At 46.3% G+C, this 18799-nt stretch overlaps 7 protein-coding genes across 7 annotated transcripts; 4 read left to right on the top strand and 3 right to left on the bottom strand.

Annotated features, from left to right (window-relative positions):
- Positions 1-101: 101 nt before the first annotated feature.
- Positions 102-752, bottom strand: ARB_03469 (uncharacterized protein; the record flags this gene model as incomplete). The annotated part of the gene is made up of 3 exons (XM_003010721.1): positions 102-345; positions 408-553; positions 615-752. 3 exons carry the CDS (start codon positions 750-752, stop codon positions 102-104), a joined length of 528 nt encoding a protein of 175 aa, XP_003010767.1.
- A 448-nt stretch (positions 753-1200) lies between these two features.
- Positions 1201-3784, top strand: ARB_03468 (uncharacterized protein; the record flags this gene model as incomplete). The annotated part of the gene is made up of 5 exons (XM_003010720.1): positions 1201-1784; positions 1875-2139; positions 2196-2771; positions 2847-3561; positions 3630-3784. 5 exons carry the CDS (start codon positions 1201-1203, stop codon positions 3782-3784), a joined length of 2295 nt encoding a protein of 764 aa, XP_003010766.1.
- A 383-nt stretch (positions 3785-4167) lies between these two features.
- On the bottom strand, positions 4168-5832 carry ARB_03467 (uncharacterized protein; the record flags this gene model as incomplete). Its single annotated transcript, XM_003010719.1, has 3 exons — positions 4168-5087; positions 5155-5545; positions 5623-5832. The coding sequence occupies 3 exons, from the start codon at positions 5830-5832 to the stop codon at positions 4168-4170; spliced, it is 1521 nt and encodes a 506-aa protein (XP_003010765.1).
- A 1915-nt stretch (positions 5833-7747) lies between these two features.
- ARB_03466 (C6 transcription factor, putative) lies at positions 7748-10880 on the top strand (the record flags this gene model as incomplete). Its single annotated transcript, XM_003010718.1, has 7 exons — positions 7748-7930; positions 8000-8127; positions 8200-8600; positions 8657-9153; positions 9225-9400; positions 9462-10025; positions 10082-10880. The coding sequence occupies 7 exons, from the start codon at positions 7748-7750 to the stop codon at positions 10878-10880; spliced, it is 2748 nt and encodes a 915-aa protein (XP_003010764.1).
- Positions 10881-11580: 700 nt separating this feature from the next.
- Positions 11581-14375, top strand: ARB_03465 (uncharacterized protein; the record flags this gene model as incomplete). Its single annotated transcript, XM_003010717.1, has 2 exons — positions 11581-13516; positions 13579-14375. 2 exons carry the CDS (start codon positions 11581-11583, stop codon positions 14373-14375), a joined length of 2733 nt encoding a protein of 910 aa, XP_003010763.1.
- Positions 14376-14993: 618 nt separating this feature from the next.
- On the bottom strand, positions 14994-16089 carry ARB_03464 (uncharacterized protein; the record flags this gene model as incomplete). Its single annotated transcript, XM_003010716.1, has 2 exons — positions 14994-15647; positions 15730-16089. The coding sequence occupies 2 exons, from the start codon at positions 16087-16089 to the stop codon at positions 14994-14996; spliced, it is 1014 nt and encodes a 337-aa protein (XP_003010762.1).
- Positions 16090-16957: 868 nt separating this feature from the next.
- ARB_03463 (uncharacterized protein) lies at positions 16958-18655 on the top strand (the record flags this gene model as incomplete). Its single annotated transcript, XM_003010715.1, has 4 exons — positions 16958-17183; positions 17252-17574; positions 17704-17780; positions 17860-18655. The coding sequence occupies 4 exons, from the start codon at positions 16958-16960 to the stop codon at positions 18653-18655; spliced, it is 1422 nt and encodes a 473-aa protein (XP_003010761.1).
- Between the last annotated feature and the right edge of the window lie 144 nt (positions 18656-18799).

Here is an 18799-nt window from a genome sequence, read left to right as displayed (position 1 = left end):
GCAGAGAGATCGTTAAATGATAAAGAATGAATCAAACTCCCATCCAGAATGCTCCTAAACGCCAGCGAGGAAAAGTGGGAAATCGGCTGATGCGATTCTCTCTAGCCTCGTCCACGGAATCCGCCTCGTGAGCCTCCTCTAGCACCTCCGCGGGAGAATCCACCGCTTCCACCTCGTCCACCTCGCGCGCCGCCTCTGGAGAAACCACCACGACCCCGGGGAGCACCGCCCCGTCCACCGCGGGAGAATCCTCCTCTACCACCACGCGCAGCTCCTCCACGGCCTGCGCCTCCGATCTTCTTTGGCTTTGGTGCACCTGGCGGTGGTTTGGGCTTGGGGAGGAACCTAGGTAAGGTGTAAGCTTACATACTATATCGACAGCTATCAAGTAGAACGCAGGCGCATACTTCTCCAATGGTAATAGTTTGTCTCCTCCGATGTAGAACTTGTCACCGGCCTTGAAAGATGTAGGGACGATTCCCTCCTGAGGCTTTATAGTAAAGTATACTTGGTTGATCGGGCCTAGGACTTCATCAACTTTTCCAACTGGTGTCTATACCAGATCTCCAATTAGCATCCCTTTTTCCAGCGTGGAAACAGTGCTGCAATTGTACCTTGTTCTCCAGATATATCGGGGCGTTGAAATATGGAATCTTAGGATTGATCGATTCGCAGACCATCTCTCCTTCGCAAGAGTGCATGAAGGTCCCCATCTCTAGTACGGTAGCCGGTGGCCCAAACGACTGTTGCATTCCTCCACGGCCTTTGACACAAGAAGGTAATTGCTGTCAGCTAAATTGAACTGGTTATGCATGTAATATTGATGGAGCGCACAACTCACCACCGCGAGCTCCGAACCCTCCACGGTTGGCGCCTGTGCCGCGGCCTCTAGGTGCCCCGCGAAACGACATTGCGCAATTCCCTTTTCTCTCTGCTGAACAAACGTCCGCTGGTACCGTTGGAGCTGGTCGGCCGTCCGATATCTTGAAGACTTTTTTTATATCTGCTTGTCAAAAGAAACGAAAAAAAGTCTCGGCTAAAATTAGTCGACTTAGTGTCACGTGAGGCACCCTAACTCCCCTATCTATACATATATTCAAGGAGTCACAGTTTAGTTGCTTGACGATATCAAGGAGAAGACAACACGAGACCAGGAGCAGGACTCGAAAAGATTGACCGGCGCGGGCTAACAGAGGCAGTATGAGTGAGACTGGCGCTCCAGCGAGCGCTTCAACCAAAGACACCGCCCTCCCCGACCGCACAGCAGCCATGGACGCTGGCAACCCCTCGAAGGATGCCCCGCAGAAAGCAGACAGGGCAAAGGGCAAACCTGCAGCCGCTGAGAAGCCGCTGCCAGATTTCATCATACAGCGAAATGAGCTGTTCGACCAGCTATACAAGGAGAAGGTGGAGGAACTCAAGAACAAACCTCGGTTCGACATCACCGTGACGCTGGAAGTGGGGGATGGTGCACCATCCACGGTTATTGCGCAGGCATGGCACTCTACTCCAGGCTCGTTTCTGAAGGATATACCCAAGGAGCTCAGCTCGAGCGTGGTTATTGCTAAGCTTGACGGAAAGGAGCTCTGGGACTTGGATCGCCCGCTTGAGAGGGATTGTCGCATTCGTTATCTTCCCTTTGACTCAGTGGAGGGTAGAGAAGTGTTCTGGCATTCCAGTGCCCACGCTCTCGGTGAAGCTTGTGAATGCCAATACGGATGTCTCCTGTCACACGGTCCTCCCACTGCTCAGGGTTTCTTCTATGATATGGCAATTCCCGAAGGGTACGCAATGGTCCCTCCCTCTTTTACCAACAATTGCAATTGGCCTACCATATCAACTTGAAACTGAGGTTAATGATATCTTCTTTATAGCGGCGTTGTCACCCAAGCAGACTATCCATCATTGGATGCTAAAACCGCAAAGATTTTCAAAGAAAAACAATCCTTCGACAGATTGGAGGTTTCAAAGGAGAATCTGAAGAAAATGTTTGGCTATAGCAAGTATAAGCTGCACTATATCGACAATCTTATTGAAGGAGAGAGCAGCACTGTCTATCGATGCGGAACTCTCGTGGACTTGTGCCGAGGACCCCATATCCAGAACACGGGCAAAATTAAGGCCATGAAGATCACTCAGGTGAGCGTTTCTATGTCATTGAACACCACTTTTGGCTCATTACTAACATCAGACAGAACTCCTCTGCCTATTTCCTGGGTGATCAGACCAACGATGCCCTGCAACGGATACGTGGTGTAGCTTTCCCAGACAAGAAACTGCTACAAGAGCATCTTAAATTCCTGGAAGAAGCAGAGAAGCGAAACCACCTTAAAATAGGCAAGGAGCAAGAACTCTTCTTCTTCGATGAAGTTTCCCCTGGATGTCCCTTTCTGCTTCCCAACGGAACTAAGATTTTCAATGCCCTACAAAAACTACTCCGTACCGAGTATCGGAAACGAGGATACCAGGAAGTTCAGTCTCCCAACATGTATGATGTCGGTATATGGCGCCAATCAGGCCATTGGGCTCATTACAAAGATGACATGTTCAAACTTGACGTTGAAAAACGTGATTGGGCCCTGAAGCCAATGAACTGCCCTGGTCATTGCATCATGTTTGGCCATAGAGAGCGAAGTTACCGAGAACTACCATTACGAATGGCAGATTTTGGCGTGCTTCATAGAAACGAAGCATCTGGTGCTCTGCACGGATTGACTCGAGTCAGAAAGTTCCAACAGGATGACACTCATATTTTCTGCACCGACAACCAGGTATGTATAACGGCTGCACTTGTCCGTAGACCAGTTAGGGAGATATCACTAATTTCTTCTTTTCCCCTCTACTAGATCATGGAAGAGATCGAGGGACTCTTCGATTTCCTCCGCGCCATATATGGCTTGTTTGGTTTCAGTTTCAAACTGAAGCTCTCTACCCGACCTGAGAAATACCTCGGAAAGCTCGAGACCTGGGACTTTGCCGAAGCTCAATTGCGAGAAGCTCTCACAAAGTTCAAGGGTGCAGACTGGGAAATTGACGAAGGTGATGGTGCCTTCTACGGACCAAAGATTGATATCACCATTTCCGATGCTCTGAAGCGAGAACATCAGTGTGCAACTATTCAACTCGACTACCAGCTACCTCTTAATTTCAAACTCGAGTACATGACTGGAGAGGCTGTTCCTAAATCTGCTGCTCCAGCTACGTCCAAGGCCGAGGCTAAACCAGCGGAGGGCGACTCAAATCCAGCTCAAGCCCAGCCCTCAGATTCCTCTACCCCAGGCCCAGGCAGAGCTAGACCCGTTGTGATCCATAGAGCTATCATTGGAAGCTTTGAGCGTTTCTTTGGAATTTTGATAGAGCATTTTGGTGGAAAATGGCCATTCTGGCTTAGCCCCCGACAGATTTTGATTGTCCCTGTCATGGCCAGTGCCAACGACTATGTCGAAGAACTTCAGGAGATTCTTCGAGGCGATAAGTTGAATGTCGACATTGACCTTAGCGGCCACACTATGCAAAAGAAGATTCGAAATGGTCAACTGGCACAGTATAATTTCATTTTTGGTAAGCTTTTACACTCTCGTATCCTATGTTCTATATGGAGGGAACATTTGTACTAACAAAATCTTTAGTTGTGGGCGCTCAAGAGAAGGAGTCTCGTTCAGTTAACATTCGTAACCGTGATGACCCTAGTTCACAGACCAAGGGCAGTCTCGTACCCCTGGAGGAGGCTAGGGCTAAACTGCGCGCTCTCCGAAAGGAACGCCGCCTGGAGAATACACTCTAGAAAGTCGATGTTGTATAAGCCTTTATAACCTGGCTTTTTTGTCCCAGGATGGGGAAACGTGAAAGAGTTAATAAATGATAAGAAAAAGAAAATGAAAAAATACTAGGAATTTACTGCTAATTTATTAGTATCGAGTTTGCTGTCAGTAACTGCCTCCCGAGCTTTGAAGCGACAGCTTGGAATCAATGTAACAGGAGACATTCTGGCATTCCGATGCAAAGTCTTGAATCAACTATAAATATTCGCCTGCCAATCTATCTGCCCTTGCTATATAACCCGACATAATATAGCACAATACAGTCAATGAGTGGAATACCTTCTCACTTTGAATCAGGTAACAGCGTCTAGCCTAAATTTGGGTATTTCTATAGCTTGGCGGACACCTAATCTCTGTATGGCCACTGACTATCAAATGTTTGGATATCATCTGTGGATTCGAACAGATGTTCAATGACCTCCTGCTTAATCTCTCCTAGAATTTTCTTTACTTCCTCGTAGTTTTCATGTTCAATAACACCTTTGTGAGGGTATAGTGGTCCCAGGTGCTCTTGAATCTGAGCTGCGATCCTTGTGCTACTGGCTGTGGCCTCTTCATCCTCATCAATCTCTGTTATCTCGGCCTGTGAAAAGTTGAAAGGGCATGGGACAGGGTTCATGTCCGATCCTTTGGGCGCATACTCCTGCCAGTCTTCTCCCATTTCTGCATATATAGTGCGAAGAGAGGATTCCCCGATGGTAAAGACTTGACGAGACAGCTCTAGAGTCAATCCGATAGGGGTACGCTTAAACAAGACAGCTCTGTAATACGCCGGGTTCTTGTGCTTCAGAAGAAGACGCCATGCAACCACAGCAGACTTATCCATGTAATTCTTGTGGACTTTCTTTTTTTCATCCTCCTGCATTGATTGGAAATCGTCAGGCAACACAGGTATTTCGAGATTTTCACCGATATCTGGGCCATCATAGTTCACAAATGGAAGATCTAAGGGCTGGTCGAATAGTGGCGTTATCGGTGTTGATTGCCAGTCAATAATTCCAGTTATTTCAGTAGGTTTCTCTGGGTTCACATATATGTTTTCATGGTGGAAATCAGTGTGCCAGAGATGGCCCCGGAGAAGAGCTGGATCCTCAGAGAGAAAAGTCTCCAAAGACTGTAAAGAGCACTTCAAAGCTGCAACTTTTTTCTCAACAGTTGGTAAGTAGAGTGGACGGGGGCCGTAAATCAGCAAGGTCTGTCTCGGGAATGGTAATAACCGAGAAGCCGTGATCTCTCGATGGGCGATTGCCTTCCTATAGTCAATCACTGTATTCCCTAGATGAAATTAGTAAATACACCAAATATTAAGGGGGAAACAGGCATGAATGCTTACAGGGTCCTCGATCACAGCTAACGGAATCCCGTCCGTGAATAAACCATTCGTTGTGTGAAGCTGGTCCTACGACGAATCTAGGGTTATTGACTTGATTCCCATTCTTGTCGATATAAAGATAGTCCGCAGGCAGGGTGTCTACATCTCCCGAGTAGTATAGACTTCCGAATCTTGAGAATGCAACAGACGCCCATTCATTCTGATATTCGAAGATGTTGATTAGAACCTTCATCTTGTCGCTTCCTGAGAGACGCTCCCAGACTTTTCCCAATGGAATGCCTGAAATCTTCTCCATGATGATGAATTCAGCTCCCACAGAATTTTTGCTACCATCAACTCTGGAGCTCCATGCATAGACTCGTGGAGCGGGAGTCTTAAGCACAGTTCTCATCTATTCAAACATGAATAAAGACAGAGAGGTCAGCATAAGGTTTCAACTTGATGATATCACGTCATTGGTAGGCATACAAACTCCATAGTTGCAACTTCACTAGAAGTTGTAAGATGGGGAGTAATGGCAATCGGATTGGGAATCTTCCCAACTACTTGTTTTCCATCTTCGAAGGTGAAGACGAAGGCTTTGTTGAAAAGGCCATCTGCGCATTTTTCGATATTGACGACCTCCTTTGCACCAACGGTATTTGCAGCCAACCGAGCCAGTTCATTCAAAGCGCACATGTCTCTGCCGCATCTCCTCGGCCTCGTTGACAACAAAACGTCCTCGGGTATAATTGAAAAAGCTCTCAGTCGAGTTCCAATCTAGTTTAACTTACTTTGCTCTGTTCATGTTAAAACGTAGGTTTGGAGATTACCCACCCTTCTGAGTCGCCATTTTCCGTATGGCCTTGGTGAAGAACCGGCTGAAGCGGTTTCGATGGCCTGGGTTTTTTGAGAACATGGTATCTAAAGGAATGAAGACAAGCGAAAATGAACGCAAACAAAGTAAAGTATTCGCAAAGCGCCGAAGATTCCAATAATTAATTAGTTGGTTACCGCATAGCTGTTATTTTTCTCCCGGTGTCATTTGAGAAGCGTAAGGAACAAATTGACAAGTTAACTAGCTTCCTACCTGCACTACGGCAATCGACCGCGCGCTCTCTCCTAGCAAAAACCTGGGGATATTTACAATCTTTCTATAATTGAGACTTGCGCAGAAAGGCAGACGGCCTATTAATCAACTTGTATAACTATTTCCTCAACATTCGGATGGCCAAGTAGGCCGAAATACATGGAAAAAAAAAAAAAAAATTAAAAAAAATTAACTATATCCTAACCAGTAGAAATCGGATAATTAGCTCGGGGGAAACCTGAGCCAGTAGCTAAAGAGCATTTCATGGCCAGTAGAAAGAGAGTATGACACCAAGCCATGCCCCTGTTGTCTGGGGAAGACAGCAGACATTAAAATATTCGCTAAGCTAGTTAAGCTTATATCTAACCCCCCTGAAGTCGAGCTAGTTTGTTATCGATGGGCGAAAAAATAGCGAGTCGCATGATGCAAGGAGCATCTGTCTCGTTTTGGGTGCGTTATTTGCCCTGGAAGGATTTCGAGTGAAGCCAGGGTTGTTATGACGCAGCTTCACATAAAATCAAGCGGACTGGTGTGGTCTTGAAATAGCTTGAACTAGGCTGCTGGCTAGTTTGTAACACGGAATATCCCCTCGCACTGTTGACCAGAAACGTACTTCGTAGCGGCATGGCGAGACGGCTGAGGAAGTCGGAGTTAGAACATCCCGCCTCTCCGCTGCGGCAATCCCCCTCGAACTGCCGGAGGAGGTTCAACCGTTTGTCCGTCCGTGTGGACCAATTAAAAAAAAAATCGGGGCCATCAAGTTGCCTGGATGTCGAGACGGAATGCTGTAAACCCTGTAGTTAGTTACAGGGTGCCTAATGAGGCGCAGGCCGAAGACCCCGGAAGCGCGAAGGGTCCTCCTTTGCGTTGCCCTGACTCGGCGATTCTTATTCACGCTTTTTTCATTTTGTATGATAGCAGCCAGAAAGAACTGTTATAACGGGTTGGTTCTAGTTTGATACGAATATTAATGGGTGGTGGAAGAGTCGACCCTCGTATGTATAGTTTAACAGGAGGAGTTACTTGGCTTAGTCATATTCACGTGCCTTATCGACGCCTCGAGGCTGCTATCGCCGCCGCTGAAAGCTGCAAGGCATCAGTCAAGACTCGCGGAGGGAAGGACGAGCAGCCACCTTCCAGCAACAAAACCAGGGAGTAAGTCGCGGTGCGCGCAAGTGATATGCTACGACATACAATGCATTATTATTGCCAACTACCTGATGTACTTTTCCCTCTCCTGTGCAGCGTATCCTTATTAATAAGCAGGCAGACATTTTCCTAGCCCGTTATCCGCCACAAGCATTCAGAGAGACGGAGTCGCAGCTTTCTTATACCACAGCTTCTGGGTGCATCGGACCAATTTATTCGGTATCTTGACTCCTGCTCCAACCCCTGGTATTTGATAGGCTCGGCCGGATAGCTCGTGCAGCCTTGGGCACAGCTTCCGAACACCACGAACGGCGGTGCCTCTACTTGGAAAACGTTGCGGCCTGGGCTCCCCGCAAAAAAGCTCCCTGAGCTGTAATGGACATGACAGGAGGAGATATGGATGCCACCACATTCGATAACCGCGGCTCAAATGCCAATCAAGTGCCGCAAGCGTTTGGGGCCTCCAACTCGGATGGTTCTCCCCTTACATCATCATCCCACCCTGGAACAGCTTTCGCGGAAGATAATAACGATGCAAAAAGGAGGAGGATTGCTAGAGTATGTAGACTGCCCTATCACTCTGGATTACGGGATTTTCGAGTTAATACCTATACTGTCTACCTATAGGCGTGCGATATGTGCAGGAAGAAGAAGATAAAGTGTGATGGGAAAATGCCAAAATGTTCGCATTGCATAAACTACAAGTCCGAGTGTATTTTTACGCAAGTGGAAAAGAAACGAAATCCCCCCAAAGGGTACGAAATCCTTAAACATATTAGCATTTTCGACTGGAGCTATTGTCTAATCTAGAGTGACTCATGAATTAGGGCAAAGTACATTGAAGGCCTCGAGAACCGATTAGGCCGTATGGAATCATTACTTCGGCTGTCTGGTCTTTTGTCCGAGACTGATGCTAGAAAGACCGATCTAGGAGTGCTGGAGAAAAGATTGGCAGACAGAGCAGCGTCACCGACCTCACAGCAAGGGCAACAGCAACAGCCACAACCTCCCAAGGCATCGACCATACCTCCTACTTACAATGCTTTTATGAGCTCGTCGGCGTCGCCTTCGAATTCTACTCCCCGTGGTGACTTGAATGCTAGTCCGAGAGCTTCATCAGCTGCAGGCTCCCCGGATTCCCAAAAAGAGTCAGAGGCAGAGGTTGATTCCCTCTCAGATATGATGTGCTCCTTAGTTACAAATAACTGTGGAGAAACACGATATATAGGTATTTTTACTCAAGGCCGATTTTCCTTGTGGGCAGCTATTAATCTTGCATCACAGGATCCTCCTCCGGGTTCTCAATATTCTCGCCCAAGGGCATCCAGTGGGTAAATGAGAAAACGGGCGATTCCTCTTTCCAACATATGATCTCATCTGCATGTGTAGATGATAACAAATGGATATACTGGAAACCAGAAATATTCAGCGACATATTTGCCCGTCGGGTTTTCAAACCTTTACCACCTAAGGAAGAAGCGCTATCTCTCTTCAGGGATTATTTTGAAAATTTCAATTGTATATTCCCTCTTTTCCACGAGCCTACTTTTATGCATCTAGTTGAGAAGCAATACTCAAGAGATCCCTACGAGGGCTCTGGATGGTGGGCTAGCATCAATGTTGCTTTGGCAATCGCCCATAGGTTACGGGTAATGAGCAACCTTGCTCCACAGGAAGAAGACAAAAAGGCGTGGCTTTACCTGAAGAATGCCATGGGCGTGCTTACAGAGCTTACCATGAGAAATACGGACCTCCTAAGTGTACAGGCTTTGCTTGGAATGGTAAGCATTTGCACTTTTTCTTTTTCTGTTTTCTTTTCATACCTTTAATTGACACTTATGGGATCCTATAGGCATTATTTCTTCAAGGAACACCAAATCCTCAACCCTCCTTCTTCCTTGTTGCAGCCGGAATCCGTCTCTCTCACAGTATAGGTCTACATAAGCGCTGTTCAGGCTTTGGTCTAAACCCTGTGGAGCTTGAACAACGGAAGCGTGTCTTCTGGATCGCCTATATCCTAGATAAAGAGTAAGCATACAATAATGCTAAGGTTCGCGAATGTTTTTACAGTTACTAACATTGTTAAAAGCATCTGTCTCCGATCCGGTCGTCCTCCTGTACAAGATGATGACGATATGAATGTAGAGCTGCCCAGTGAAGATCCCCCTGATAACATCGGCAATGTTCCTCTTTCGGATAACAAAGGGAAAATCAATCTGTTCCGTCTCATGTGCATATTCGCAACTATTGAGAGCAGGGTTTACAGACAATTGTATTCGACCAAAGCATCTCGACAGTCCGACGGTGAGCTTCTCAACACTATTGGCGAGTTGGATCATGAACTTGAGGAATGGAAGAATAGCATCCCTATAGATTTCAGGCCGGAACACGAAATAAAAACCACTCACAGGCCTCTGATCTTGCCCATCGTTGTTCTTCATTTCGCATACTACAATTGCCTGACGACTATACATCGAATGTCCGTTCATCACGGGTATTGGACAAGTCGTCTTTCAAACTACGCCATACAAGGACTAAATGCTCGACCATTGAACCCTCGGGTGTTTTCGTCTGCTATACTCTGTGTTTCAGCTGCTCGAGCTTCGATTAACCTGATTAAGTACATTCCGCAGGGCGATTTTGCTTGTGTATGGTGAGTAACACATCTAAAAATACCTTCCGCCGAGATACAGGGAACTAATATTGTAGGTTGATTCTCTATTTCCCTATATCATCATTGGTAACACTTTTTGCCAATATCTTACAAAATCCGCTTGATGCAAGAGCTCGATCGGACGTTAAATTAATGAACCTCGTGGTTAACTTCCTCTCAATGCTCGCTACTGATGAATCAAATGGTAGCGTCAAACGTATGCTTAGCGTCTGCAGCGAATTCGAAAGAATAGCGAAGGTGGCTTTAGATCGAGCCGAGAAAGAATCTCAATCAAGGCGTAAAAGAAAGACAAGTGATGTACAACATCAGCAGCAACAAGAGCAGCAGCAGCAGCAGCAGCAACAACAACAAAACCAGAAGGAGTCTAACATAACGCCGCATGTCAACGATAAGGATACCCAGCGTCCTCAGACACAGATGACAGAGAACCCTACAGTATCAAACGCCCAACATCAGCCATTTACTTCACCATTCCCGGCCCACATTAATAATAACATATCAAGCGCATCCTCAAGTACATTCCCATCACCTCAGACATCGTCACAGAACGCATTTGATACAGTGATAAATGAGGATATATCAGCCGCACAATTGAAGAATACCGCAAGATTTAACCAGGAGCTAAACGATATCATTGGTGGCCCTGGGTTAAACGTCAACCCCGGAATGTTCAGCGTCGACCAACAGCTTCCTAATGAGTCAATGCCCCTGGATGTCTCCTCCTTCCAGCAGCCTTTTGTCCCACAAGATTTATGGCAGATGCCGATGACCCTTGAATGGGACTGGGCAGACATGTCAAATGGCTTTCCATTTGCTAATGGGGCTACAGAGTAATAAAAGTTGCCCCACCTACCTGGAGAGCTCACTCAACACAATGCTATGGCCTTGAATTTTCTATATGGAGCGGCTTATTGTCTCCCGCTAGCGTAGGTGTATATGCCATGAAGGAGTTATTTTCTTTTCGGTTTGATTGCTGTTGTCTTTTAAGGGATCATTGGCTTCTGGAAGGCCGGCCTCATGTGCATCCCTTCGAGGAATTTCCCCTGTTGATATTTTGATGCCTGGTACATTCGAGCATGGGTGGATAGGAATACTAATGCGGGAGTACGTAGTGAATACATAATCGTAGATACTAGCTAACAAATGAATTCTCATCTCATCTTCACCTTGTTCCCAGCTGTGTTATGTTTCCTATCTTTATTTTATATCATCAACCGTGTCAGCCTGGTAAAACCCGCTTAAGTCCGAACGGCCCAAATCATCGCCCAAACCCTGATCGGTGATGAGTCAGCAGCTGGCGAAAAATTCGGAACAGGAACAACTTGCGAAGCTCAACCGATTTGGCAAACATCTCGACTTCATCTCGCTCCTACATCAACCTCGCTCTCTATTTCCCCTCTGTTTAGCGAGAGGCAGCTCTTTAGTCGTCTCTAGGAGTTGCTTTGTGGATTGTGGATTTGTCCTTTAAGAGCTGGTTTCTAGAACCTTAACTGATTTGATAGATTGCCTGCCTCCCTCGTGCTCTGCTCTGGCTATGGCCACACTCCTACGGCGCCCCGGCGGCCTCGCTCAGTACTCTAGAAGAGCTGCAGGATATTCGGCCTTCTCGCGCACACCTTTTACTGCCTCCCTCCCCCAATCCAGGCTATCGGCCTTCATTGTTGCAAACCGCTCACGGTTATATGCAACCAATAGCACGGGTGGCTCGGAACATCCCAAAGATAAAAAGAACGGAGAAAAGGATATTGGGAAACAGGCGGAGCGATCTTCGCGGAGTCAATCCAGTGGAAGTCAAGCAAGCGAAAGCTCCCAGCCAAAATATGCACTCAATGCGGAACAGCGAGAGGAGTTCGATAAGATCGTTGACCAGCTTAAGGTGAACCTACCTAAATCGCAGGCGAAACTTATTGACACTGCCGCGGAAGTCATCAAGCGTGAGGGCTTGCCAGAAGAAGTCAAAAATGCTCTGGAAGAAGTGAGAGAGTCGAAACATATCAGTCTGTCAAACGCGGCGAAGCTTGTGCGAGTTCTGAATAAACACTCTGTGAAGTTAGCTTCTAGTGTTGCCGATGAGCACTCTAAAAACTCGTCAGAGGAGCAGACAAAAGACAACAAAGCTCCAACAGAGGAGAAACCCAAGGAAGAGTCCAATGAAGGCCGCAAAGAGGAAAGCAGGGAGGGACCGAAAGAGGAGTCAAAATCCGATAAGAAACGGCAACGCAATGATGATAAAGACCAGCCCAAGGGCCCCCAGTTTAGGATAATGGACTTTAAGTTCGACGCCGGAAATTTCTTGATTGCTGCTTTCATCTCTTACTATGTCTACCGAAGTATTTTCCCTGGCGAATCGTCACGAGATATTACATGGCAGGAATTTAGGAATACCTTTTTCGACAAAGGCTTGGTTGAGAAACTCACCGTCGTCAACCGCAGCAAAGTAAGAGTTGAGTTGGACCGAGATGCGGTTGCTAAGCTATATCCCGAATCGCCAGCCACCAACATGAGCTTCCACTACTACTTCACAATAGGTTCTGTCGAAGCTTTTGAGAGACGCCTGGATGACGCTCACCGAGAACTAAACATCCCTAGCTCAGAACGGATTCCAGTCGCATATGCTGATGAAGTTCCATGGCTAGCTACTTTGTTATCCTTCGGACCCACTCTACTCCTCATCGGTTCATTCTTCTGGTTATCAAGAAGGGCCGGTGGTGCAGGAGGCGGTGGCCAGAGTGGAATATTTGGCATTGGAAAGAGCCGAGCCAGGAAATTCAACCATGAGACTGATGTAAAGACAAAATTCGCGGATGTCGCTGGTATGGATGAAGCCAAAGTAGAAATCATGGAGTTCGTCAGCTTCCTCAAGAGACCGGAACAGTTCCAGAGGCTAGGTGCGAAAATACCTCGAGGAGCTATTCTTTCTGGGCCACCAGGTACCGGTAAAACTCTACTAGCAAAGGCGACTGCCGGCGAGTCCGCTGTTCCCTTCTACAGCGTTAGCGGCTCTGAATTCGTGGAGATGTTTGTTGGCGTTGGCCCTTCCCGTGTTCGCGACCTATTTGCTACTGCTCGAAAAAACACCCCATGTATCATCTTCATTGACGAAATTGATGCCATCGGAAAGTCAAGATCGAAATCCAACTTTGGTGGTGGGAATGATGAACGTGAAAGCACTCTCAATCAAATACTCACTGAAATGGATGGATTCAACACTTCTGAACAGGTTGTCGTCCTAGCTGGCACAAACAGACCTGATGTGTTGGACAAGGCATTGATGCGTCCTGGGCGATTTGACCGACATATTGCTATCGATAAGCCTACAATGGATGGACGAAAGCAGATTTTCGGCGTTCACTTGAAGAAGATCGTCACAAAGGAGGACATCGAATACCTAAAAGGACGACTGGCCGCATTAACTCCTGGATTCTCTGGTGCTGATATCGCAAATTGTGTCAATGAAGCGGCATTAGTTGGTATGTTGCAAGTACTCTTCTTTCTTTACGATGCTCGAATTAAATCTAATAAACAATTATAGCTGCCCGCATGCACGCAGATCATGTCGTTATGTCACATTTCGAGCAAGCAATTGAGAGAGTTGTTGGGGGCTTGGAGAAAAAGTCGCTTGTGTTATCACCAGAAGAAAAGCGCACTGTTGCTTACCATGAAGCTGGCCACGCTATATGTGGTTGGTACTTCAAATACGCAGACCCGCTCCTAAAGGTTTCGATCATTCCTCGCGGTCAGGGAGCTCTAGGTTATGCTCAGTACCTCCCAGCACAGGGTGATACTTATCTTATGAATGTACACCAACTCATGGACCGCATGGCCATGACGCTTGGTGGACGTGTTAGTGAGGAGCTACACTTCGACACTGTGACGAGCGGAGCTAGCGATGACTTCAACAAAGTTACTCGCTTGGCCACTGCCATGGTTACCAAATTTGGAATGTCCCCCAAGATTGGAACAGTGTATTTCGAAGAGGACCAGCAGCAGCTCCACAAACCTTTCTCGGAAGAGACTGCCCGAAATATTGACATGGAGGTCCGGCGTCTTGTTGATGAGGCCTACAAGCAATGCCGTGACCTCTTAACTGAGAAGAAAGCCGAAGTTGGCTTAGTTGCCGAAGAGCTTCTCTCCAAAGAAGTACTTAGTCGCGATGATATGATCCGATTGCTTGGCAAGCGACCCTACCCTGAATCCGGAGAATTTGCTAAGTACTTTGATGGAACTGGTGGGAAGATACAACCACCGCCACCGGCTGAGACTCTGACTGGTTCGCCTAAGGCCGATGATGCGGAAACTAAGGACAACAAACCATCGCCCCCTGCTTAAATACCCCTGATCTATCTTGCTTGGAATAACTTCCTCGCCCGCTCCCTCCCTTCCGTATACATGTACTATCTAGCTCACCCCACCCTTCACCCTTCGCATCCATTCTATTTGTAATCCTTTGTTTTCCTTTGTTTGGGTGTAATGCTTTAAATATTTGTCATTTTTCTATCTCCTATATATCATTGATGTTTGAGGTGTTAGTAGAAGTGTTCGTTCGGAAAGCATATCAAAGTGGGAAATCCATATGCGGCCATTATGTTGTACACCCTTCTATCTGGCGAAGCGATGGCTGTTTTGTTTTCATTTACTCTCATCTCTCCCCATCTCCCTCTCATCTCCTAGACAACCACACCCTGTTGTAAATTAGTAAAGATAAATGATTTTAGCAATGTAGCAAGGCTTGATCTTTGTGACATAATTGACTGGAACTCTCAATTATAAACAGATGTATGGGGAGTTTATATTATCAACTAATTAATATTATCATGGAGGTATCAGTTTCTCATCCCACTGAGTAACATAACGGAGAGGGGAACAAAATTTCCCCTCAATTGTTAACAGCGAAAGAACTTTACATATAATAAACATGGAACATTCGCTTATTCTTGATGCCGCACTTCAAGGCTCGACGCTGAAGCGTGGAATAAATTTCCCTACTCGAGCTTGATACTGCTTGTAATCAGGATATTTGCTCGCCGTGATGCTTTCAGTTAGATTGGTGCTGCTTTGGAATAGTAGGAGAAGGCAAAAAGCGCCCACTCCGCTCCAGTTGAAGTATGATTCCGCTCGGTAAGCAGACCATAGGTACAGTGTAACCCAAATGGCTTGCTCAGCGACAAAATTCGGGTGTCTGCACCAGGCCCAAAGGCCGGACACTACAAACCCGCGGTCCAAGTCATCACTCGTAAAAATATCCTTATACTCTGCTGGAACGCGGGCGGTCTTCTGGTACTGTTTCTTGGCCTGCTGGAATTTCCACTGTTGCTGATCGGCGAAGTGTTCGATTAATATAAGAAACAGGAGGAACCGAGAAAATATAAGATCAGGTAGCCCGAAACTGGGCGCATCGCGAATGGTACCGATAAGGACAAATATATAAGTAGGTACGGTAATGAGGAATAGGAGGACCGATTGAGTGAGACTGATGAAGAGGACGTTGAATAGGAAAAATAAGGCAGGACTGTTCACCATTTTTCGAACAGCATCCCATCGATAGTCTTCAGAACCGATGGAATAGCCTCCTTTTCTCCAATAGTTAAAAGTAAGGCGGCCCTGCCGCGCGAGGAGTTAGTTCATTGAGCCGGGTAAATCAAGGGAGTTAACGCGAGTAGAATAATAAATTGCTTGCACTTACACTCCATATCAATGTAATAATAAAGATGGTGTTGATTTCAGTTGTGGCAAGGCCTTTCAGCCGGCACCAAAGGGCGAAATGTCCATTGTAAATGGAGGGTAAAATGCTCCACAATCGATCAACTTGAGAATAGTTTCGGTTGATTTCAGAGACAAGTACAAAAGCCGGGACAAGAAATAGAGAGAACCCAAATGCTATAACAAGCGGGTTTGTTGATAGGTAAACTTCTCGCAGTGTATCGACGTTGAAACCAGCCTCCACCACTCTGGTAGGCAAAGATGAAAGCTGGTGAAGGAAAGGGAGAGCAGCCTGCGTGAAATCAGCGCAATCAGCCACAGATTGAAGAGTCGGTAACGCCATGGCAAATATTTGGCACAAAACCTGTGCAGCGTCAAGCTTTCTCTCGTTTTTCCTTTCGTTTGTTGTTAACACGTAGAATTGATCGTCGTTTCAACGAAAAAGGGGAGATTTAGGGTTGTGGACCGTGCACATCAATTGAACCTTGTTTAGCGCGCCTTCAACGTCAGGCGACACTTCGCCTTCAAACGCGCGGCTTTTACGGGGAGAGTATAACCAGAGTTGGAGATTGAAATCTAGTGCACGATGAACTGACAAACCACGCTGGTACTCGGACGCGTTTATGGTCTCCAAAATTCTATGCGTTGCAGAGAAACCTGCAATCGCTAAGTTAGTAGCCCAGCATCTATCTGGTGGACGCATAAGAACTGTAAGAATATCGTCCCCCTAAAACCAGAGGGCAAACTAATATTGTTTTCTACAAGTCTGGAATTGAAGGCAATCAATATGTCAAAAACTACGAATTTGATTTCACATTCGGGCCCCCGTGGGGTAGCTGCTCCGTTGTTATGACCAGTGTCCTAGGACATTTAACAGCTTCGGACTTTGAACCCAGATATAGAAACTGGAATTCTTGCAACCCCTCCCAACTCTTTGCCGCGAATGTTATAATTGCAGTTGATAAAGTCTGAGTGTCCTAGATGTTCACCTGCTTGAAGGGATCATATTAAACTAATGTACTTTTATTAGGAAAAACTCGGCATAGCTCGGAATATCAAGAGACAAGCCAGAGATTCCAGAGCTCTCTTTATATGGACTGACTGTGATAGAGAAGGAGAGCACATAGGTTCTGAAGTCCGAGACCAGGCTGTGCTTGGTAACCCAAGCATTGAAATCAAAAGGGCAAGATTCAGCAATACCGAACGAACGTATGGATGCCTTCCAGAATAAAATAAATCAGTATTTAACATATAATTTTATATATAGGCATGTGTTAGAAGCTGCTCGGAGACCAATTGGGCTTGATGAACGCCAAGTGGATGCTGTGGCTGCTAGAATTGAGCTAGATCTGCGCATCGGAGCAGCTTTCACGAGACTTCAAACGCTTCAGCTTCAGACACTGGGAGGGGCATTGGCTGAAAGGACAATCAGTTACGGTAACTTATTTATTCATGGCTTTGTTGTACTCGGCATGCATGACTTGCTAATCGATTTGCTTGTTCAGGGTCATGTCAGTTTCCAACTCTGGGATTTGTTGTGGATAGGTATATGAGAGTTAAGAATTTCAAACCAGAGGCCTTTTGGTCCATCAAAGTTTCACATACCCGTGATGGTATTACAGTGAACTTCAATTGGCAACGTGGGCATCTTTTTGACCGAGCCGCAGTGGTAGTCCTCTTTGAGCGATGCCTGGCAGCCAAAACAGCCACTGTTACTAAAGTTAACAAAAAACCGACCAGCAAATGGAGACCACTTCCTTTAACTACCGTTGACCTCCAAATGATGGGAAGTAAATACTTGAGAATTGATAGTCAAGCAATTATGAAGGTTTGCGCTACACCATGCGAGGAGTTTGAACTGAACCTTTTCTAATTCGTTTGCCTCATGATGTATAAGGCCGCCGAAACCCTCTATACAAAGGGGTTTATTAGCTATCCTCGTACCGAAACCGACCAGTTCGATAATGAGATTGACTTGAAAAAACTTGTCGAGAAACAATATCCAAGTGAAGCATGGGGCGAATACGCAAGAGGGTCAGTCTTCTTCACAACAACCATTCTAGCAGAGTTCCACACTAACCCCTCGCGCTCTGTTACGAAATTTTAATTACAGACTTATAGGCGGTGGTTTCAAACAACCTCGTCGGGGTCGAAACAATGATAAAGCCCATCCACCAATTCACCCAGTGGTCTATGTTTCTCCCACGGTACTCAACACCAATGAGAAAAAAGTATATGAGTTTGTAACCCGGAGATTTTTAGCCTGCTGCTCTGAGGATGCGAAAGGCGAGTCGACGGACATTGAAATCCAATATGGGGATGAAGAGTTTCATACTCGGGGCCTCATCGTCTTAGAACGAAACTATCTGGATGTTTATGTGTATGACAAATGGGAGAGCAGCCAACCGCTACCGAATTTTGTTCTGAACGAATCCTTTGAGCCAAAAGAAGCGAATATTACAGAAGGGAAAACGGTTGCTCCCGGATATCTTACCGAGCCGGAACTCATTGGGCTCATGGATGCGAATGGAATTGGTACCGACGCTACTATGGCTGAGCATATATCCAAAATCAAGGCCAGAGAGTATGTTGCAACTCGCCCTCGCGGTGGTGGCAGAGGATCTGGCGGTAGGGTAGATGAATTTATCCCTACGAAGCTTGGGGTTGCTCTTGTCGAAGGATATGACAATGTGGTTGCTGGCTTGCCTGATTGCCCTAGCCTCACGAAGCCATTCCTTCGAAAAGAAATGGAACTGCGAATGGGAGATATATGTTCTGGGACCAAGACGAAAGCGGAGGTAGTAAGACAGAACGTTGATATGTACAGCGAAGTATTCACCCATACGCAACAGCGCATTGAGTTGCTTAAGGTGGCATGTAGGAAATATGTTTTTGATTCTGAAAACTAGTTATCATTATCATACTTCTATGCACTTCAGAGCCTTTCAGGGAAGTAAGCTACGGAAGCCTAGTTTATATGAGGAGCAGCGCCACTAGAGTTAACTACTGTACATAGATTGCACGTGTAACTGACTACTGTAGAGTTTACGGGA

Source organism: Trichophyton benhamiae (genome assembly GCF_000151125.1).
Source record: "Trichophyton benhamiae CBS 112371 chromosome Unknown contix01456_5.r1.exp, whole genome shotgun sequence".
In the NCBI taxonomy this organism is placed as follows: Eukaryota; Fungi; Ascomycota; class Eurotiomycetes; order Onygenales; family Arthrodermataceae; genus Trichophyton; species Trichophyton benhamiae.
This window is presented reverse-complemented; position numbering and strand designations above follow the sequence as displayed.